Below are 24,153 nucleotides of genomic sequence, written 5' to 3' on the forward strand. Positions count from 1 at the left end.
GGGTAGATTACTAATTTCCTCGAGTGCCTGGAGAGAGACAAAGAAAGTGAGAGCAACAAAGTGTGAAACACTCTGTTGAAACATCAGCAGAGAGTCGTGGCTGCAGGATATGCAGCAATCAGATATCTGCACAGCGGAGGGCGTTCACTCCTGATGTCTCCCGCGTCGACACAGAGGAAGTATGGAAGAAGAGATCAAGAGCAGATGCATTTCTGTTCAGCTGCTTTATAGATCCGCCATTTATTCCTGAACGATATGAAAATCAATTAGACTCCAATTGAAAGTGGTTTTAGTCTCTTGAAACTTCCACCGCAGTGATCATTAAGTTACATTGTCATAAAGAGGCAACATAAAGGCTTGTAAATGGCTTTAACGGGAAGTTATAATGTGACTTTGTCAACAAGTTATGCAGTTATGCAGACTCAAAAAATAAAATATATGGCACGACCATATTTGATCAATGTGCGAACATAATTGAAAACTGTCGTGGGAGCACTGTAAACAAATACTTTCAATGGAAAGATGCTAAAGCCCGTTTATATAAAAAAGTCAGTAAATGTGGCTTCATACTGTAAGTCATGGACATTTGTGGGTGCTGCCGAAAATGGTTGCATGGAATGTTGAGAACTATACATATATATTTGGGTTGTTGGAGAAGTAGTTGGAAAGCAAAACATTGCAAACATAATGGTGTGCTGACATTTTTGTTGTTGTCGTAGCTTGTCATTCTGTCAGTGTAAAAATTTAGCAATCCTCCAAACTTCTTTTTAAGGCGAAGAAATTTGACATGATAAGCAGTTGGGACTTTTTGGAACGATGTTTACACACAGATTTATGAAGGTGAATTTCATGCATATTCCTCCTGTCTGCCCTTGCTTCTCTCTCTCTCATTGTGAGAATTCAACATGGGGAAACACCATGCAGAACGACAGGTAAGAACGTAAAAAGGTGGGACTAAATCCCAGCAGGGACAAAGGCAACCTAAGACACACAAATGCAAATGAATGCATTAGCATGCAGGTATGAGTGAAAACAATGAACAATGAACGACAGGTAGGTTAAAATAAAAAAGAAAAGAAAATCAGGGTTCCAAACAAGAATGGTAGTAAGGTTCTGGTCAAATCAACCGACAAGACAGAAACATAGAAACAACTTTCAAGACAAAATCCTACCACTAAACATTCAATTTAAAAAGTGCACATTAACAATGACGCTCTGTTCTTTCAGTGTCCAGACACTGTCCTTTATCAATACATTTACATAGTTTACTTTTTTCACCGAGAAACTTACCTCTGGTCGGCTTAACGTGCATGTGTGCAGAGGAGTGTGTGTGTGTGTGTGTGTGTGTGTGTGTGTGTGTGTGTGTGTGTGTGTGTGTGTGTATGTGTGTGTGTGTATGTGTGTGTGCGCGCGCGTAGTCACTTGCGTATCTGAAACAAAGGCTGGTCTGTCCGCTAAGTTTTCTCAAAATCTGTTTTGTTTTGAGTGGGCGAGTGAATTTCGACCTCTGTGTGTGTGTGTGTGTGTGTGTGTGTGTGTGTGTGTGTGAGAGAGAGAGAGAGAGAGAGACAGCATTCGTGTTCGTGTGTGTCCATACTCCATCTCCTCGTCAGCAATGCTCTTTTTCCCTCCCATCTGTCGTGTTCTCATCTCGGCGAGCATGGCCTGGATCTCCTCCTTCATCTCCTTCAGGCTTTTGTCTGGAGTTCCATCTCGGCGTGAGAGAGTCTGGTTCAACTCGGCAGCCTTCAACTGCAGATCTGGACACACAAAGAGACTGCGCTGTGAGTGTTGACTCAGTTATTGACACTCATCAACAATAAAAAAAGATGGGCCAGTATGACCAGTATACATAAATGCCTTTAGTTGTCTTTGTTATTATTTAAATATTCTTTAAGTTGTCTTGCATTAATTGATTGTATGGTCAGTGAGCAGAGGGGATTCAACACAAGCTGAGAGATACACAATCCTAACATGCTATCTGCATATGAAGTTGTTTTGGTTTACATATCAGACAACAATTCCAAAAGTCAAATATTCACTCTCCATGTTCCATTTAAAAATCATCTCTCTAACAGTAAAGTGTGCAAAGAGCAAAAGGGACTGAATATTCTCTGAAGCCAGTGTGTGTGTGTGTGTGTGTGAGTGTATGTGTGTGTGTGTGTGTGTGTCGCCTCGACGTTATGGCTCAAACAGAAAGAAAGACCAAAATTACACTATTTGATCTTCACTCATTAAAACACAGTCACATGCTGAGAGTCAGACACGCACACAAACACGCACAACACACAGTCTGTTTCAACACCATTCAAAGCCAGTGTTTTTGGCAGACTTCATGTTTGCTCCGCTTTTATCAAATTAAAGGCGGCGAAATCTCAAACCAATCAATGATGAAACCTCACTAAAACACCGCGAGGCTCATTTGAATAATACTCAGACTGTTGGAACATAATGAGGAGTGTGTGTTTGTGTATCTGTCTATGAAAGAGCAAAACAGGGGGGGGGGGGGGGGGGGGGAGTACATGTGCAAGCAGCAAACCGTTTGTGTGTCTGAAGTAATTGTGTGTTACTTTCTCATTTGAAATGTAAACGCGATATGATTAAAACAAGTTGAAAGTTATAGTGTGTGTGTGTTTGTTTGTGTTTGTGTTTGTGTGTAAGAGTGTGTTTGTAGGTGTGTGGGAGGACCTGTGTGTGTAGTTGAGCAGCTAGTCCTCTAGTTGTAAATGTAAACATGATGTGACTAGAGCCAAGACAGAACTAAAGCCATCAAGCTAATGAACAGCTGTACTGCATGTGTGTGTGTGTGTGTGTGTGTGTGTGTGTGTGTGTGTGTGTGTGTGTGCGTGTGTGTGCCTAGGTATTACTCATGTAGTGGGGATGAAAATTGACGGTGCCTTGTACTAAAGGGCAAAAGTTTGGTCCTGCCAAAAGAGGTGATCTTGGTCCAGATTAAGCTAAACTAGATGTTGGTTTGTTTGAAGTATTTAAGCACTTCTTTGGATGTTTCTGACTTTCAGACCAATGACAGGACGTTGAGGCAGGTTAATCACCCATCAAAGTGTAGACGACAAACAGAAAACACATAATTGCCCACAATTCCCATGTTATTTTCAGAGGATAAACCAGTTTAAGGAGACACAGCATGTGCAAGTGATGACAACAGGATGTAGATATATGTCATGCAAAGTCCTTAAGTGCCAATGTTTATGCAGTACAAAACTAAAATTTACTGGATCGAGTGAAAACATTGCTACAAAAATATGAACCATTCAGACTTCCAGGTGTGAAAACACCCTAAATCAAAGTAATGTCTGAAGTCATGGAGATACATCTGTGCTTGTAAGTGTGTGTGTGTGTGTGTTTGTGTGTGTGTGTGTGTGTGTGTGTCAGAGCCATATAATTACATTGTGGGATTTAAAAGCCAATTAAACAGTTAAAACGTGGATGGAATCATATTATGGTATGTAGTAAACACAGGCACACACGCTGAGGAAAGTGTGTACAGTATTTTTTTCTTGCCTCATTATGCGTGATCGTGTGTGTGTGTGTGTGTGTGTGTGTGTGTGTGTGTGTGTTTGGGCACGCACATCTGTATCAGTGTTTGTGTGTGTGTGTGTGTGTGTGTGTGTGTGATGGCCACTAATTAAGTCTCTAATTGCTACTCTCAATCATCCAGTGAGCCACGATGCTCTCTCTCTCTCTCTCTTTCAGAAACACACACGCACGCACGCACACACACGCACACACGCACGCACACTGTGATTAGGCAGAGGGCCAGAGAGCTAGCAGCAGCAACAAGGAGAGGACAGTTTCATCACAGCCAGACACAAAGTGTTGGTTTGGAAACTTTCTTTCCATCCTAAAAATCATGAAAAATTCATGGTAATCAAAATAACTAATTATTATAGAGGCACAGTTTTGCAGTGTGGATGGAGAGGAGCCACATAAAAGTCCAACCACTTGACTTGCACACTAGATGGATAATACGATGGATATACAGAAATTAAACTTTGCAGAGAGAGCAGAAGAGAATGTTTATTGAACTGAGGCTCTGCATGAAAAAAAGCTAATGAACTAATTGACTAAACTATTTCCACTTACTCGCCAAGGTTTTGGTTGCATTATATGGTCTTCATCAGCAAAGTTTGCTTGGCTGTCACTGAATTGCAAATGTTTACATTTCAAAATGTCTTGATGTTTCTACATGTTGTTTTCCTGTAAATGGATTTGAATTCCCAAAAGTGCACAAATGAACTATGATCTACCGTCTCAGAACAACGGAGCAAAATTTGATTTTCTACCTTAAAGTAAGTTATTGAATATTTCTTCCACCTTGGCATCCACGGCAATCGGAATGCATTGCATCGCCAACATTTGCACTGGTAACTCGTGTTCCCCTCCACCCTCACCAGTTTGCCTTACGGTTAGTGACGCTGCAGCCTGCTGCATTTGTCTTTATTGTTCAGGCAGCACTTTGCCCAAGCAGCTGGCACTGAGCGCTGAGCAGCTGGTTCCGTCAGCCATTGTGTTTGAGCTAAGTTTCCATTAGTGAGATAACAAGGAGGCAGAAAGATGTTTTGATTGTCTCACTTGGATGGTTCCTCCCTTTCAAAGGTGGGCCTGGTAGAATTGATGAAAAGACAGGCTGCTGAACAACAAAGTTTCTCGCTTTTTAGGGACCGTGGGCTGTAACACTGACGCCAGCCTCAATGATAATTTTATTCATATTGCAGTATTTCTTTGGCATCCAATTCAAGTCCCGCTGAACGTACTGAAACTTCATTCAGTTGCAGTGTTTAATATGTTCACAGTATAACTCACTTCATTAGCTTCTTAACTCACCTCTTCATATTCCTATACTTCATACTGTCCTCAAATGTAATAACCCAGATTTCCCACAGGTATCCCCCGTGATTAATATAATGTAATACAATACAATGGACTCTAATGACGAAGGAAACTAGTAAGACAGCAGACGGATAAATCCAGAGATCCCAGTTGGCAGGACACAGTGTGGAGGCAGTTAATGGAGGGAGAGGTGGTGTTCGTTCCTTCTACCTTTAGCTCCCAGCAGTGTGTCCCTGATGTACTGTTCCAGGTCTTCAGCTCGCTTATGAATCGTGTCAGCATCATCTTCGACCTGTTCTCCATCAGCAGACACCTTAGTGGCCTACACACACACACACACAAATACACAAGCCATGAAATAACAAACAATAGCTGAATAAGTGAACATATTGACTTCTCTCTAACAAGGGAAGGAAAAGGATGGAGGGGTGAGCCGTTAGACGTAAAAAGGATGATGGACAATGACAGCAATACGTACACACAATCAATATTATTGTGTGTGTGTGTGTGTGTGTGTGTATGTGCGTTTGTGTGCGCATCCAACATACAGACACGAGGGGATGGATGAATTATTGAAAAGAACACAACCTCACACGTTAACACAAACACAGACACACACACCGACCAGGGATATAAGAAATGGATGGATACTGGACAGACATGAAAACACGCATGCACGCACGCACGCACGCACGCACGCACGCACACACGCACACACGCACACACACACACACACACTCACACACACACACACACTCACACACACGCGCACACACACACGAAAAAGGGCAGGTAATTATTGTTGAGACTTGACAGAGAGCACACCATATCATTTTAGCTTGTGTGTGTAAGTGAGTATGTGTGTGATGGGGTGTGGGCTCTGTCAACAAATGTCAAAGCCTCACTACCTAAAAGGCTGATGCTTGACAGCATGAATGCGAGTGTTATTTTTCTCCGCTTGGCAACTTGCCGACTCTCCCTCCATTCAAACTGTGTTTTTTTCCATTTTCGGTTAACTCTTCTTTGAGACAGGAGTCTGACTCTAAAGACTGCATAATAAAAAATAAAACAAGATGGTATAGATTCTTGCATTCTGTGTGAGGGCTAAAAACTAGAAATGCTTTCAGCTGTTTACTGAATATATATTTAATACAAAAAAAAGCAAGAAAAATAAATATTTAAAACACCTTTCCTACACAGGCCTATCAGATATTACCAATCGGGGAGAGCAGCCCAGAGCTCCAGGAGCCCTAAAAGCTCATACTTTGTGTCAACAGGTTTGCAATTACTCAACTTAAAACGTGTTTTCAAATGTGCAGAATAAAAGTAGAACATCAACTGACATGATAAAGGCCTTGACAGGTATCCTGTTGAGTTTTTGAAAGTAACTATGGAGCCATGTTGTTTTAAGTGCGTCACCGTTTTGCCAGTGTTGTTCAAACGGAAAAGGGGCACACAAGCAGGAGGATCAACAGATGGTGGGGGGGAGAACAGGAATCAATCGTAGCGAATGCACACAAATGAAGGAAGTGAGGTTGAACACGAGCGAACATGGACGCAAAATTAGCTTTGACAATCCACCATAGTGGCCATGAGCTGTGGCTGGTGACCGACAGAACGAGATGGCGAATACGAGCGGCCGAAATGAGCCTCCTCCGTAGGGCGGCTGGGCTCAGCCCTGGAGACAAGGTGAGGAGTTGGGACTTTCGAACGGCTGCTCCTTTGCATCGAAAGGGGTACATCCAACTGGGAGGAGACCTAGAGGTAGACCCGGAACTGACTGGAGGGACTACATATCCCGTCTGGCGTGGGAGCGCCTCGGGATCTGGGGTGGGCTGGGAAGCGTAGCCGGCGAGAGGGATGTCTGGAACACCCTACTTAGCCGGCTGCCTCCATGACCCGATCCCAGATAAGCGCAAGAAGATGGACGGACGGATGGAGATGAGCTTTGCAAATGAGGAAGGAGATGTACCCAACATGTTTGTAAGGAGGATACACACTGCAGGTAGAAATATAAAAAACACGTGAGATATTGAAGAGGATCCCTGTAATGCAGTTCTCATCCTTTCATACTTCAAACTTCACGCTGATTACACGTTGCATATTCCCTAAAATGAATTTGTGTTTCGAGAAACTGCCACAGCGATCAGGATAATCCAGGTACGGTGTATCATAATGTGTCTCATTTTTCATTCTGTAGACCAAACAGTCCTAAAACCCTGTATAAGCTGGTGTTTATTCCTGCCCCTGGTGTCAGAGATCCTTCCTTAAGGCAATGTCAATAAATATATAAGTGTTTATAATGCTTTTCATGTGCTGCCACTACTGAGATCCAAAGCTTGTTGTAGAAATGACTAGACTCGCATCTTTGCTGTTTCTTTGCACATTCTCTGTACGAGTGTTGGCTTGACCTAAGATCTGCCTCTCCGCCACGTTGTCTCCATCTCGTTATGTTGCAGACAGACAGAGGAAGGAGGTGAATGACGGATAAAGGGGGAGGAAGACAATGGCAGAGCGCAAAGAAAAAACCAAAGTGTCCGTACCCTGCTGTGTAGCTGGTCCATCTCGACGACCAGTGATCCGAGGTTGGAGTCGGCCAGTTGCAGTAATCTCTCCGGAGCTTTCTGAGGCGACAGCATGTGCTGCGGATGGGGAACAGAGAGATGGGGGAATTACAGAGAGAAATGTCTGACACATTTCTGGCCCAGGGCTTTTGAAATGCCTGGCTCTCTGCCGCAGAGCTGAAAAGAAGATGAGCAAAGTGAGGGCAGGATGCAAAGAGAGGAGGAACAAAAAAACCCTGCATTTGATAAACCTCAATATATTGTGATTATGCCCATGTTAACATGGTAATGACATCATTTAAATGCAAAAAAACTGAGTTTCTGAAATTGCAGTCCAAATGCAGTTCATAACTTCATTGGAAATACGGTAACGTGTTAATCGGGTGCAGCGGCAGCAGTGTGCGCGCACACACTGTTGTCGACAACGCACTTGCATCTGAGGAGAAGGTAATTAAGGAAAAACTGAAGTTGTTAGAGTTCTTTACACCCCGAATGACACTTGAAGACAAACTCATAAAGAAGTGTTAATGTTCCTCTCGCCAGTGCAGGCTGAGTGAGCTGAATGAAGAGCGTGTCATCACAAGCACGCACTTCAATTTATTTTTGTTTGCCGTTTAATACGTTGTCTGTATCTCACTCTACCTGCTGTCGACTCTTTTCACAGAACGTGAAAAGTAATTTCCGCAAGGAAGGATGAACAGAAAGTGTATCTGAAGTAATTTTCACATCCTGTTGCTGAGAAGAGAATTCATCCGAAGACTGTCATACTGTACAACTGACCATATGTGAAATCCCACATCCAAACGAGCACGTTTAAAAAATATTCACAAATATGTAAGAAAATTTGAATTGTTCCAAACAGGTTTTTTGGGGGTTTTATTTACCTTGAGTTCCTCTGTCATGTTCTCGAAGCGGTACAGCATCTTATATGGTGGCGGGAGGGGTGTGGTCAGAGTGACCTCAGTGATGATGCGATACAGGCGGTCCATGTCACTGATCAACAGACCTGAGCACTCGTCGTCGCAGGCTAGAGGAACAAGCAAAAAACGCACAGACGTCAGCTCAGCGTGTAATGAGGCCGCCGTGCAAATCGACTGCACTTGAGAGGTTTTGTGTTTGTCGCTTTGTGTGTGTGTGTGTGTGTGTGTGTGTGTGTGTGTGTGTGTCTGTGTGTGTGTGTTTGACAGTTTGAATTTGAGAAATAAGAGGAAGAAAGGAGGTCAGACATATTTTTTAAAAACCGAATCTCTATTAATATGCTTAATTTGTGAGTATGTAAACAAATCAGTGTGTGTGTGTGTGTGTGTGTGTGTGTGTGTGATCGCGGTCACTGCTCGTGTTTTCATGTTTAAGTGACTCTAGGATTAGACAAACAGGGCTGTCGATGCATGAAACACAGACAGGCACCCAACGTGAGCACACACTGCAGGCTAAAAAACACACACACACACACACACACCAGGGAATTCACACACACACACACACACACACATTTTCTTTATCTGCGCGTCTGTGTGTGTGTGTGAGAGAATTTCTTTTCCCTTCTATAGCCCAAGGCTGATTTATTGCAGAAATTAAAATTTATGACAAGGGGGGAAAAAAAATCAAAGATAAATAAAACAAAATCTAAACTGTTTCTATCTTATCACTATGTGACAAAACCAGAGCACACAAATGCAGCAATGCAATCAGGGCAGTCACACGCTCGCACACACAAGCACGTGCTGTAAATGTATATGCAAATCATGGTGCGTGGCTGCTGCCCTCCAAGAAGTTTGCCAGAGATCAACTTCCACCAAACACTGCTGAGAAAATGTTTTATGCGTTGATGAATCTGACATTGAATTGTTTGGGGAGAACATTTATGACAATGACCTGAGTAAATGTAACATTGAATGACTTGAGACTGAGTAAATCTAAATTCTGAAGTGACCCAGATCTTAACCCAGTAGAGACACTGAGGGAGGAGCTGGGGGAGGTTTTTTTCAAACTACACACCCTGAGAAAAATGGCTGAACTAGAGCACGTCTGTGAGACTGAACGTTGCCTGGTCTGCAGCAGCCACAAGTGCTCGTTTGAGGTTATTGTTGACAAAACGAGCTACAAACAGTTATTAAAACCAAGGGTTCACTTACTCTGTCCAGCAAAACAATGAATGTGTTAAGGGTGAGTTCCATAAAGACAAAATATTTGTACATTGCTGCGTGTTATTCGCTAAGTGCATTGGATTTGTCCACACTTAGGACTCAAATGAGGCTAAGATCACATTTATGACCGATTAGTGCAGGAAAAAAAAAAAAAAAAGGTTCACATACTTGTTCTTGCCCGTTAGCAGATTCTCAATGTATTTAGCTATATCCTGAGGCCATGTTACTTTTTTTTTTTCAGCAGCAGCATTTTAATAATGTAACCCATGACACCACTGACTGAAATTTTGCTCCATTACTATGCAAATGATGGCGTGCAGCCACTGTGAGCGCTACCTGCTTTCCCATCACTGAAGACGTCCGACTTCGCTAAGTGCTCGGTTGCGTCTTACGGAGTGGGGTGTAAAAAAAAAAAAAAAGGGCCAGCAGCGTGATCGCTGCCACTATATGGAAACCATAAGGCCTCGTCATTATAGTCTGGATGTAGCGGCGACCGGCTCGGTGGCGCTCACATTGCCAATTTCAGAACACGTGCTTTGTGTGTGAACAACAGCGACCTGAGCAAACAATTGCCTCTCTGACCCGACAGCGGCAATTTCACATCAGCCTCTGTCTTCTATATTCTCACTCGTGCACTTACCTCGAGACATGCTAATGGCACTGTATTGGCCCTGCCATTATGGTCATATTAAGTTTAAATTAGCCGAATGACATTGAAATTATTCTCCAAATGACTTGAATCTGACTTCTGCCACGTTCCCCAGTCTCCCATGGCAACTGGAGGAAGGGGTTCGACTGCTAATTTACATTTCATTGCCAAACTCAAGTAAAAAATGAAAAAAAATCACAACATCAGGTGTCGTGCTGGGTTGGAGGACGGTAATGAAAGAAAAGAAATAAGAGACGGATGGGATATTTGTTCATTAAATGTTGGCCTGCTGTTCACGATGTTCAATAATCTATTAATTATCAGAATTACGTCCATGTTTCCAGTAGAAGTACATTCCGACTCATTTCATTTCTTTCGAAACCTTAAGCTCTAGATCGATTCTTTTTAACCTTGAAAAAGTGAAAGAAAGACTGAAAAAAAGGCAAGGAAAAGAAGCAAATAAGGAACGACGATAAGGAAAGGAGCTTGAATAATAATAATAATGCACAAAAAAGCTGTGTGTTAGTCTTACAGATGATCCCGGCCGGTCCACACACATGCCGGTCCATGCACTGGTCACACGACCGTCCAGATGCCCCGACCCTGCAACGGCACTGGCCCGTGACTGGGTCACATGGTCCGGGCAACGCCCCCCACACGGAACACTTACACTCCTCGCAGCGGCCGCCTGGCGTCCTCGGGTTACCGTGGTAACCAGTGGCACATCTGAACAGAGGAGTCATGGCAAGGAGGGAAGGGTTAAGTAGTATCACTTCTTGCAAGTAAATGAAGCAGGTGTGAAAAAATGGTTTCAACAATCATGACGGGCTTGAGAGATTTTCTGTGTCCGACCTCTCGCAGTATTTGCCCTCATATCCCTCAGGACAGGCAGTACACCGGTAGTCATCGAATCCCTCCGCCACACAGGTAGGACTGAAACTAGACACAGAAAGAGGATTAAACAATGAACATGTCAAAATGCTAAAGGAAAGAAACCCCCCAAATGAGATGAATAAAGGAGTTTACTGATTCTCCGGGTTGGTGAGGGGGCAGGCGCAGGGTTTGCAGTCATCAGGAGAACCTCGGACCAGCCCGTAGAATCCCGGAGCGCAGCGCTCACACCGATCGCCCTCTGTGTTGTCTTGGCAGTTCTACAAGCGCAAACACACACACACACACACACACACACACACACACACACACACACACACACACACACACACACACACACACACACACACACACACACACACACACACACACACGCACGCACACACGCACACACACACGCACGCACACACACACACACGCACACACACACATGGAATCAGTGTTACATTTTGTGAAAACACTAGATTGACCATTATTCATTTTCCACACCTCTTCATGACTCTTAACCCGGCGTGCGGGCGGTCGAATGACCCATGATTCGCCGCCCAGCATGAGTTGCGGTTGGCTTTCAAAGCAGAATTTGATTTGACATTTAGGCAGCTCTAACACAATGACAAAAAAGGAAACGAAAACAAAACCCATGCGGCTTCTTGCTGACGGCTTTTCCTCTTGAAAAGAAAAAAATCGAATCAATAGAATTCCAGCTTCACTTTTGTCCGTTATATTTGAATACTGCCACTGGCACACTGAACACAAGACACCTGATATTCCTGTGTGAGAAAAAAAAAAAAGCAGTATATCTTGAAAGGCTTATGAGTTTCATTCCTCTAATCAATCAAAGACATAATAGCATAACTCCTAAACTGTGCACAATCCCTTGTTTAAGCCTCATATCCTCAACTTGATGATGAGTAATAGAAAAGACCACAGACAGGGTCAGCCATCATCCTCTCCTCGATCGCTAACTGAGGACTGTTCTATGAGTGAGTGACATAATTATCTTGGCACCACTGACGCCGGCGGAAGAGATTAAAGTGACAGTGTCACACATATTACAACCAACTGTCCGTCCATTTCACAATGTTGGATAACAGCGGCAACTTTTTGATCACCTTTTTGAGACTGGCACGGAAATATCTGACATCATGTCAAATAACAACAGAAAAGGTCATTTCAGTCAGAAGCTGCCCGTCGCAAATTTCTATTTTCCGCTGAGACGAACACACGCAAGTGATCTCATCGGAAGTCATGCGATGATTTTTATTGACTTTTTTTGTGTCTTTTACAGGCGATTGAGCCGTCGCTGTCTTTATGTATACACACATCCGGACAATCACTGGGGAAGTACCCAGTGTGGTGGCAGCTGCTTCTGCAGCGCTGAGCATCTCGACTGAGGCAGTGGGGGAAAATCTTTAATCATTTCTTTCTGTCGCCCACAGTTTCTGGACCAAACTTTTATCCAGTCTGCACTACTTCTGATAGGAGATGTAGCTGTCCATACAGAGTAATGAGTGTGTGGTCACAGCCCAACAGTGAGCTACTTGTTGGCTGACAGGTGCGATGTCACACGTCAAAGAATAATTTAATAAAGCTTCCTTTCTCAAAAGCAGGCCATGCTAAATACTCAGTTACTCTTAAGAATTGCACCCACCTGCTGTCATGAGAATAACCATAACCAAATACAATTTTCATCTTATTATCAGCGACTCTAATTTTACGACCAAGCGCACACACACACACACACACACACACACACACACACACACACACACACACACACACACACACACACACACACACACACACACACACACACACACACACACACACACACACACACACACACACACACACACACACACACACACACAATTCATACTTGACAGAAACCATACCAAATACAATATGTACAGACATACACAGATACACACAGGTTAATGCTCACTAATGCAGATTCAATTGGCACAAACCCACACACTTTGCACTCAATCATACAAATAATGAATCATAAATTCCTGTATTGCATACTAGACACAAACACGCAGATCTCCCGTCACGTCCCCAGGGTCCTGGTCTTCTGCGTTCGCCTTGTTTGTTAAAAATTGGAACTTCAATCACTGCAACAGGAAGTTGCCTCTTAACGAGCCAAGTCATTTCCATTAACTTCCTGTGTTTCTCGTTACCGCTAATTACCACAGGAACAAACTCGTTTAGCATTTTCAATTTTGCCCGCGCGGTTAGAAAATGCTAATGACACCGTTATGGAGAGTGAGATGGAAACGGGGCATGGGGGGGGGGGGGGGGGGGGGGGGGGGGTTGGCTGGGAGGCAGAGAGACGCACAAAAGAAGTGAGGTGGGTAAAAGAGAGAGAAACAAATTGGCAAAACTAGAGTAAATTAAGGAGAGGTGCGAAAGAGACAGAGGTTGGTGGTAAAGGGGAGGAATTGGGTAAAAGAGAAATGAAAGAATTGAGGGGAAAAGACAAAAAGAAAGGCAGAGAGATGAAAGGACAGAAGGCGAGTGACTCGATAATTGAGGATTAGAGGGAGAGAATTGACGTGATTAGAACGGGGGCAGAGAGAAAAAGAAAACCACAAGAGTCTGGAGGAGTGGAGGAACGAGGACGGAGAAACAATGGAAGGAAGCGGAAGAAAAGGAGAGTGCATTTCATAAAATACAGAATTTACAAAGCAGAGAACATCCGAGGGTCAGTTTAGTGAGGATTATACAGTAATTCAAATGGAATAGATCTGAGCGGAGATTACAGAAAAACCTTTCCTAAAATTGCAGATCATTTTCTTCAACCAGTAATCAGAAAGTCCCACTCTGCCATGACCACACACCAGATCCAGCGCTCTGCACCTCGAGAGAGCTTTTGCCCCCCAACCCCCCCCAAAAAAATGTAATTCTGAAGAAGAAGAAAAAAAGAATAGTGCAGCAATTATTATTGAAAGAAGCTGAGTCACCTGCAGTGCCTGCTATATTTCAAAGTTCCTCTCCTGGCATTAATTCTATTCTGTTCTCTGTTCCCCAAAATTACATATTCAGAGGGTTCTTTACATGAAAAAAAAATCCCTTCATGGCCTTAACATGGCTTCTAATGTATGGATCTATGAATATGAAAACCTCCCAAATCTCTGCTTGTTTTCTCTGTTTGCCGTGGCGCATATTTTTATTTCGCTCATAATATGTCTAGTATCAAACATAAAACACGTGGAAAAAGGGTTAAAAACTTCATAAAATGCTAGATTGATCAGCGCTGTCGCCTTATGGGTTCAAACCCGTCGGGGGCCTTTCTGTGTGGGGTTTGCATGCTCTCTCCTGCGTCTTCGAGGGTTTATTCTCCTCGTGCAGACAGGCAGCTTGCCCGTAGGTCTGAGTGCGAGCGTGAAAGGTTGTTTGTCTCTATATGACGGCCCTGCAATTACGCTGGCAACCTGTCCGGGGTGCAGCCCGCCTCTCAGCCAGTGTCAGCTGGGATTGGCTGTGCAAAACAAAACAAAAAAGCAGCTACTGTCAGCATCTTTCACTGTCTGTTCACAGTAACTGTTAATATCGATTCATCCTACTGGGTTACTGAGTGTATTAGTGTGCTAACCACATAATTAAATGGCTCCTCATCAGCCAAAATGAGTCTCCGCTGATGGATGTTTCCGACAGTATGAACAGTTTAACTCTGGGGTGGCACAATCATGGCGGAGCAGTGCTACTCCCCCCCGGTCTGCCAGATCAAATCCGAGTGACGGCTTTTGGGCAGCCATGTGACCAACTGCTCCCTGAGGCCAGTGTCTTCCGACTGGGATTCACTAAGGAACGGGCCAGATTGTGAAAAGGCTGTCAGTGCCCAACAGATAACAACTGTGCAAATTCATCTCACTAGCCGGGTTCAGGGACGACATGCGGGCGGGATGGTTTTTTTCGCAAATAAATATTATGGCAGAGAAGATGTTGGACTGAAAAGTACAGCAGCTTGTTTCTGAGCAGTTAGAAAAGATAAGCACGCAACTGTGACCAGTGACAGTTCAAGGATCAGATTCATATTGCCTTACTTTGTTCTAACTGTATATATGTATAGATTGGTTTTTTTGACTTTAATCTCCTCTTCTCTCTCTAAAAGTAGAGATCTAAGCCTTTGGGTCAGATCCAGAGGAGAGGAAGTTACAAGAAATATGAAAAAGCCCAGGGTCGTTAATTATTGCAGGGCTAATTACAGTACCTGACATCACACCGAACACACACACATACACACACACACACACGCACCTTTCTCCTCTCGCCGAGCTACCCGGCATATGGCTGTATGACGGTCTCCAGCGACAGAATGTCCACGAACAAACAAACACACGCACGCACGCACGCACGCACGCACGCACGCACGCACACACACACACACACACACACACACACACACACACACACACACACACACACACACACACACACACACACACACACACACACACACACACACACACACACACACACACACATTTACCTGGCATATGGACGTCTCAGGGTCACAGGTGGAAGAGTGCCCACTGCATTGGCACTGCACACAGCTGCCCATGCCAGCAGCGCTGGGCACTCTGGAAGCCGGAGCAGATGTCAGGGAGCCGGTGCGGAGACGGTAGAAACCCGCAGCACACTCCTGCACAGAGTCAAAGAGGAAAAAGAGAGACATGGATTTAGGAAAGACTAAAAGAAAGAATAAAAAACTGTTGCAAATGTCCTGTAAGATTCAGGCCTGAGAGCACTTTTTTCCCCCCCATAGTAAACACACACATGCACACATGTTATCCTTAATTGTTATTTCTCTAGGAAACTGTTGACCAGCCTCTCTTTCACACACACAGACTCACGATTAAGAGTTACTCCCTTCAGTAACTTTTCAACACACACATGCTCACAACCTTACATCCCCGCCCATCTCACACACACACACACACACACACACACGCGTACACATGCAAGGTAACTCTCTCTCTCTCCCTCTCTCTCTCCTGTTCAGTAATAATTAATGGAGTCCATTTAAAGAGCCATCTGTTCCCTCTGCTAGCGCTAAACGCCCGTTTAAAAATACTTTATTAACAACGACGGCGGCTACAAATAGACCGGCCATCTGTCAGCCAAGCCCCCTACGACCCGAACATTTCAAGTGTGGCTACCGTTTGCCATTTGGCTTCCGTTTGGCGCTTTTTCAACACCATCCGCAGCTCCGGAATTATGCGCACCGATAATATATTTTTTCGGGCAATTTAGACGGGCCGCCTCTGTGCACTCCAAGTAACAGGCGACAAAGTGAAACAGAGGTCGGAGAGCACAGTTAAAAGTTTTGCGTGCTCCCCTGAGATTAATACAATAACGCCCAAATTACTGTCAGACGCCGCCGCCGCCGCCGCCGCCGCCGTCCAGCAGAGTTGCCCGCCACCGTCGGCTCGGTGTATCATAAGCCGTCTCTGGAAAAATCCTCATTAAACTGAAGATTGAGTGACTGCTGTATGCTTTCTGTGGCTTACGAGGTGGAGCTGGACACAGCTGAAAGTCAATTGCATAGACAGTATCAAAACTGAGTGGAGGAAACGCTCAGTGAGGGGCTTAATCCTGGCTAGGCAAAGCAAAGAAATAAAATATTAATCTTAGTCTTAAAACTCTGAACTAAATGTAAATTGGAACATTGTGAGATATTATTGAAAGTTGAGGCCATGACCGCCGTGTTTACATTCTCTCCGAGTAGAAAGGTGGGAGGCAAAAAAATGAATTCCTCTGGGCACTGAAAGACGGAGGGAGACTTCAGCGCCATCTATAATCAGCGTTTGTTTTGATGGAGATTAGACACAAAATGTAGGTTCTAGTTTATTTCAATAAGAACATGGGCTCTTTTTTTGCGCAAAATTCTCACTTGTATAATCTGATATTATGTTTTTGATATCATACTTGATCGAACTGTGCTTCTTGCTGCTGCACTAAAGAATTTCCATCAGACAAATGGTGGAATGACGGTTTCATGTCTCGTACAAAGCCGCGAGTTGCAAACAGAGCCTCCTGTGACCTGTATTCTGGTCAGTACCATTATTAACCAACTGATTCTGTGGTCTCAAAGGTGACTTCATTTGAGAAACATTCTCATCGCTCCATATTTTTCCCACCAGAGATCACCAAAAACTATTTATCAACAGTAAAATATCAAGCTCCTTTTTAAAGGTATTTTTACCAGAAATATAATTTTGTGTTGATCCTTTTTCATTTGTGAATGTGTCAATAAACACCAATAATCAGCAAATATATGGTTGGTGTTAATTAACCTAAAATATCAATATCAATATATATTTATTGACCCGAAATATCAAGTATTGATCAACAACTCTCAACATTGTCTTTACAAGACAGCAGTTTTTTACATTTGCACTAAACTGTAATTCTGTCGTTGCAGGTCTTGATGTGTGGGTATTCTTGACTGCGTGTTTTTAGTTGTGTGCTCACCTCACAAGAAAATCCAGAGTATCCCATTGGACAGTCACATTTTTCTATCTGATGGGCCCTCTCGCTCTCTTTGGTCGGCCGGCCCTCCTCCGCCACCGTGAGACTGATCTCTGAAATACTGAGAGAGAGGAGACAAAAATCCATTAACACAGTGATGTAATTATAAATGACTTCATAATTATCTGTTGCTAATAACACCTATTTGTCGGGACATAAGCTAGAGAAGTTTCTTTTCAACATTACAAAGTAGGAAAAAGAACAGATTATATTATATAGCAGCAGATGATGATATTTCTGCTGTGGAAAAAGTCTTTAGTACAGACAATTCTTGAACAACACAGTGCAGAGTGTTACCGGCTGTGTCTCATCAGGTTGCCGTGGGACGCCCTAATTAGGATGTAGTCCACATAGAACAAAATGTCCATGAAGTCCTCCCGAGTCATGGACCTGCCATCTGCATACTTCCACTCGTGCTGCGCGGACACACACACACACACACACACACACACACACACACACACACAGTCTTCAGTCTTTTATCAATGTAAGAGTTCCTGTTTGCATTGACCAGCAGCTCTTGGCAAGTTATATATTTTTTTTATTAAAACTGTTATGTCATCCATGCAACTTTTATCCAAAGCCTTATTGTACCTCCGTCATGTCGATCTCGTGTCGGGTGAGCTGACCAATCTGGAGTCCCGGTATGTGGCGAGTCATCATGATGCTGCGGCTGGGACCGCCCTTGATGATGACCTGAGGCTCATAGGAGGAAGGTCCCGTTTCATCTCTGGCCTCGAAGTACACTGCGTATTTCAACTGACCACCATAGGCCGTGATCTAGAGGGAAGACAAATAGAAAGGATGGAAGACATCTGATCTAAATTCTTGGTCATTTTCCTACACTCTGCGTAGCTCTGATGAATTAATAACTGGATCAAATTAATTGTGTACAATACTGCGTAGTCGGGGGGGATTTAAATCTGCTGCAGAGATCAATAAAAAAAAATAAAAAGGACACTATCAGGTGTGCTGCACAGTCAACAAACACGGTGAGGTTTTCCTACCATGGAGCCTCGGAACTGCTCGGGCAGTTTCCAGTAGTAGGGTTCGGAGAGTGTCGACGTGACCAGCTCCGCATGGGCGAGGATCTCCGGGTGCTGGAAGCTCACTCCTCTCCTCGTCTCGACCGTGTTGGATTTATCCACCAGGGGGAGCACCGTCTGCTCTGGCTTCAGCGTGAGCTACGGTGAGACACACGTCAGCGAGGTCAACATGAACGCGCCCCGGAGTACGTTTTCATTAGAGAGAACGTCACGATTCTGTGTAGCCTGGTAATAGTGTATACGTTGGAAAATGTGAGTACAAACTTTTCAGGTAGTATTTATATTCTAGTGGGTTCACCATTCAGACACAGTTTTGGTGAAGCAGCAGTATTTGTTCATTTACTCATAGTACTAGTACAGCGTATTTGAATATACGAATGGGCAGAATCATCTATATAAATGGGATCAAATGAGTTTTATTGCGTACAATAACACAACCCTGTAATTCAGGGGTACATGTTAGTGTCTTTTTGTGTTTAGTAACACAATCTCATTTCTTGTTACAGAAAACGTCAGTGTCTTTGGTTTCTTTCCGTGGCAACTTGTTTCAGTTGTGCGCACACGAGATCGTGGAATATCCAAACTAATGAGCATTCAAACTAATTTGAACAGGTGCAGACATTCTTCTAGTATTTTTAGGAGAATAATTTACTGTTGTTTATTGGAAAACAATATTTTTATTCCAGGATTTAGTAGCAATCCTTTTGCAGGAGTCACAGAGTTAACCAAACACCTTCACTCCCTCTGCTTTAGTGGAGTGTAGCAAAATATGACTTTAATGCCATGATTTTGTGGTGATGGGAGTAAATCTGTACACATCTGTGAATCATCTGAAGCAAATTCTCATGAAACCCAGGGTTTTATAATTGTGTTATTATTAATCACCAAGTCTGAATGAAAAAGCCTTGCTCTTTTCTTGCTTTTAGTGGTTTGTTAGTCGTCAAGGTCTGTTAATGTGAATGCCTTTTCATTCAGAATATAATTTAAAGCTGATGGCATCACTCCGTCTCCAGCCGTCTGACATGTGAATCATATTTGAGTTATTACTGACAGACAGAAGAAATTCTGGCCCGAGTCTATTTCGTTCTCTCCTTCTCCCACTTCAAGTGTTGATATTTCAATATATCCTGAATAATATCAGGGTTTGTTATTGACTGTGGGTTGTGGTCGAGTGGACCAATTTAAAAATAGATTCATCTGCCCGAGCCTGGATCTCTCTGCGTTGCTGGCGTTGATATGTGGAAATTGTGTGAATAATATGAAGGAGTGGTCTTCGGTCGAGTGGACGGAGTCTGAAGTCTATTAACTTATCATGGAACCTCTGGCGATACTGGCTGCATAATCGAGGGGAAGTTGCATGTGGAATGGAAAACTAACGTATTAGCTATGATGAATTAAATTTCACACATTTATGTACTCTATCTGGGTTCTCAATTGCAATTTTGTCGATAACAGGAGCCCGCATGCATCGTGGAGATGACTTACTTCTGGAAGTTAATTATGGAGGAAATTTTTCTCTGCCAATTAAATGTAATAATTTGATTGTTTTAGCTGGTAGTTTGCAAATCTGTAGAGTTTGTTTGACAAACTCGGTGCATGTCTTTCCATCAAAACAAATGATAATGATATTGAAACTAATGGAATATGAATAATGGCTCTTGGTTGATCCTAACAAGATAATAACTTAACTTTTTTGTTCTTTAACTTTACACAGACAGTGTTATTCCTCGGTTTTAATGTAATACTTTTGGATAAAAAAATCAATTTCTAATTTGGATTTCAAAAATCATTTTCACAAACATGTCTCACACTTGTGATTTAGATGTAACTGGAGGAAGAAGAAAACTAAGGGTTGGCTCACATTGTACGGACAAGGAAGAAATGAGGTCATTATCTTAAACTGCATGTACAGTATTACCTCAGTAGGTCTAACAGTACTTTCAGGGTTCTTATACACATTCTGTTTGTACATATAGCATGAAGAGAACTCAGAGAGAAACACCCGAGTGAGTGTGTGTGTGTGTGTGTGTGTCTTTCCGTGTCTCCCTCCTCTTACCTCTGTGTAATCTTATGTCGTGTGAGTTTGCGAATGTGAATGCACGTTGACTGTGTTTGTATATGTATGTATGGTGGCTAGTAGATACGGTGACAGTGTGTGTGTGTGCGCGCGTGTGCATGTCCCACTCCAGTCAGTGTAATCTCACGATTCAGTGGTTCAAAGAAAATCTCCCTCTTTCCAATAAACTCTCCATTTTCCCTGTCTCTCTCTCTCTCTGTCTTTCTCTCTGTCTTTCTCTCCGTCTGTCTGTCCCTCTCTCTGTGTGAACAATGAATGGAGTGAATGTTTGTCGTTCAAATGAAACCTCTCGCCACACTCCCATCCCAAAACTCTACGGTTGCCTTGGAAACGCCTGTTTATTGCTGATGGCAACGGTTTCTGAGAAGCAGAGCCTTTATTAAAAAAACAGGCTGCCACTCAACAACTGATTGTTAACTTGCTGACTCTCTAATGGTGTCACTTCCCTCACATGGCGACGGGCTCAAATTAGGGTGATTTTGAGTGTACAAAGTGACGCTGAAAAATAATTACAAAATCTGTCGTTTTAAATCCATCAAACCTGTCAAATTAAACTGCACGAGAAATTCAAGTTTGTGCATGTGTAGAAAACATTTGTATTTTTTGAAGAAGAAAGAAAAAGGTTAAATTTAATTTGACGATGCTGTCGAAACTATTTTTAATGTGCAGAGTATTTGCAAATTTAGGCACATAATCTCTAGGCTAAGGTTATAATTTCATTGATTTCCATTACATAACAATATTACGGACTACCGTGAATTCCCCCATGAGTCCGGTCACAAAATGACTGTGTGAGACACCAAAGAGAGCCAATATTCCCAAATACACTTACTTTATCCTTGACAATATCATTCCCATCGTCTTCATAATTTCATATCTGAATGAAATGTAGTTTTTAAACCGAAAATTCAGCATTGTAATAAATTAAGCCATATTAAAAATCGACTGACTTGATCAACGCCTGATCTCCCAAAGATAATGAGTGATGAAGGACATGAAGCCTTTAACGGAGGCATAATGCAGTGTCAGTTGTAGTCAGCCATCTGTCAAATGTGTTGCCTCAGCAAGGAAGCTGGCGCAGACGGCAAGAAAAACCTTACAGGCAAATCACTGCTTAGACTCCTTTTGATAACTTGATGATTAAGTGAATGTGGATGAAGACCCGACTCTTTAAATGTATTGGTGACATCACCAGGGTTTTGGAAACGATGAAGGCCATATGGCATTTCTCATTGGGTGCAATAAGATATTTTACTAAACATATTATTCGTAAAGGCTAAATAAAGTTTCCGAATAGCTGTGCTTTTATCAATCTCTCACTCTTGAGTCTAAGATTCTCTCACTCTAAGATATGAAGAGTGAGACAGATTGAACCAATGGGGATATTTTCGTCTGTCATTTCTGGGGTCACATAATCGTTCGCGGCCGAACACTGGCAGGTAAAACGAAGTGAGGTGCGTCTACTCACCCACATCCTGATCAGCCCCTGTGCCTCTGTGCAGGACTGCGTGAGCCCGTAACAGTAGCACTGACTGCAGCCCAGTGGATTTCGCGCCGACAACCCAAACGTGCTGGGCTTGCAGCGGTCGCAGTTGTCTCCGTCCGCATTCGCCTTCGAAAATAACAACAACACACAGAGGTGAGGTTAAAGCTTCCGTGACTCTTCATTAACATTTTTCTTCGTATCAGATGTGTTTTTAATGGACAGCATGCTGTGGTGACAGAAGGTCGTGTGACAACACAGAGGAGCAGATGAGGATTAAGGAAAGAGTTTTGCAAATGTTGACCCTGAGGGCTACAAACGCAGCACAATGAAGGGACATGGGTCAGTTATGAAAAACATCATTCAGCTTGGGAAAGAATAGATTTAATACCTTTCATCAGGGCAGATAACTAAAAATTTGAGTCTGACAAAAGTGTGTCTCCCCAACCTTGAGTCTGTTTGAGCTGTTCACACTCATCTTCAGTGTAACAGTGTGTCAAGTCTCTTACCTTTAATTGGTTATTTGTCTAACTTGGACCCAAAGTTACGCTATTAAAATACGCCCTTAACAGCACAGCACAGAGAATGTGTTGGATGCTTCCGCTGCATTGAGCGAGGGAGAAGAAGAAGCTGCACTGATTGTTTACATTTTGAGTAAATGAAGCCGATCGCTGACTGGTCTAAATCGGGACTGTGGACAGCGCTGCGTATTGAGCCTCCTCTCTGCTAAGTAAAGTCCCGCAGTGCTGTCAACAAAACATCATCCAATTAATGTTGAGTTCTGTCAAAAAAGTCCTGCGGGGAGAGGACCAAGAACAACACAAGAATGTGCAGGTATGGAGAAGGAGCCGAGAGATTTAACTGCAGCACTGATACAAAATTAACATGTTCCATATATAAAGGAAGTCACTGTGTTTTTACAGTAGCTGGAGAGAATGAACTGTCAGAACTTTCAGGCTTTAGAATTTAATAAATGCCATGTTTTAAATTCCTTGTTTTGTCCAACAATACTCCAAACTCCAAAGTTATTCAATTTGCGAATCACATAAACACAGAGAGGGGAGAGGAGGGTCATGGAGTATTGTTTCAGCACAAGTTATGACGCTGAATATGTATAAAATCCTTGTATCCTTTGAAGTTTTACAGCACTGGGGCCGCAGTTGGATTTCTGCTACGAGAAAACTTGGTGCTTCACATTGATCCACAGAAGGAGAGATGCAGACAGACAGACAGAGAGACAGACAGACAGGCAGGTAGAGAGGCAGACAGACAGGCAGGTAGAGAGGCAGAGAGATGGACAGACAGGCAGGTAGAGAGGCAGACAGACAGGCAGGTAGAGAGGCAGAGAGATGGACAGACAGGCAGGTAGAGAGGCAGACAGACAGGCAGGTAGAGAGGCAGAGAGATGGACAGACAGGCAGGTAGAGAGGCAGACAGACAGGCAGGTAGAGAGGCAGAGAGATGGACAGACAGGCAGGTAGAGAGGCAGAGAGATGGACAGCAACAAGTCACTGACAGCAGAAATATCAGGTGAACAGAGAGACAGGTACCAGCTGACAAATGACTGTTTGAGTGACAGGCAGTCAACCTCCTACCTGTTCAGAGTGACGATGACACTCAGTGATCTGAAGCCCCGTTACAGGCAGTTTGTGTGTGTGTGTGTGTGCGTGCGTGCGCGTGTGCAAATGTTTGTTTGAGCATTTTGTCACTGTCTATGTGGGATAATATGATCAGCAAGTGACAGCAGAGATGAAAGATGTCTCCAGTCGTGTATATGCTGAATATATGAATGTGCGTGTGTGAGAGAGAGCGAGAGAGAGCAAGAGTGAGTGTGTGTGTGTGTGTGTGTGTGTGTGTGTGTCAAGGAGAGACAGACAGTGACAGAGACAGAGAGAGAGAGCGAGAGAG

General features: G+C 43.3%; 1 protein-coding gene across 10 annotated transcripts in view; it reads right to left on the reverse strand.

Annotated features, from left to right (window-relative positions):
* lama2 (laminin, alpha 2) overlaps window positions 1-24,153 on the reverse strand; it is a 150,204-nt gene that overhangs the window by 32,527 nt on the left and 93,524 nt on the right. For 8 of the 10 annotated variants that reach the window (XM_047328517.1, XM_047328516.1, XM_047328514.1 and 5 more), the window contains 13 exons: window positions 22,231-22,374; window positions 18,647-18,823; window positions 18,234-18,419; window positions 17,937-18,055; window positions 17,583-17,700; window positions 15,598-15,750; window positions 11,238-11,362; window positions 11,064-11,150; window positions 10,744-10,937; window positions 8,300-8,442; window positions 7,395-7,493; window positions 5,062-5,173; window positions 1,598-1,760 (listed from right to left, as the gene is read on the reverse strand). In XM_047328517.1, the coding sequence (XP_047184473.1) occupies window positions 1,598-1,760; window positions 5,062-5,173; window positions 7,395-7,493; window positions 8,300-8,442; window positions 10,744-10,937; window positions 11,064-11,150; window positions 11,238-11,362; window positions 15,598-15,750; window positions 17,583-17,700; window positions 17,937-18,055; window positions 18,234-18,419; window positions 18,647-18,823; window positions 22,231-22,374 (1,820 nt within the window). The remainder of the gene's footprint in view (window positions 1-1,597; window positions 1,761-5,061; window positions 5,174-7,394; window positions 7,494-8,299; window positions 8,443-10,743; window positions 10,938-11,063; window positions 11,151-11,237; window positions 11,363-15,597; window positions 15,751-17,582; window positions 17,701-17,936; window positions 18,056-18,233; window positions 18,420-18,646; window positions 18,824-22,230; window positions 22,375-24,153) is intronic. The other 2 variants (XM_047328519.1, XM_047328518.1) reach the window with 1 other exon arrangement.

This window comes from Scophthalmus maximus, chromosome 18 (assembly GCF_022379125.1).
Source record: "Scophthalmus maximus strain ysfricsl-2021 chromosome 18, ASM2237912v1, whole genome shotgun sequence".
Lineage (NCBI taxonomy): Eukaryota > Metazoa > Chordata > Actinopteri > Pleuronectiformes > Scophthalmidae > Scophthalmus > Scophthalmus maximus.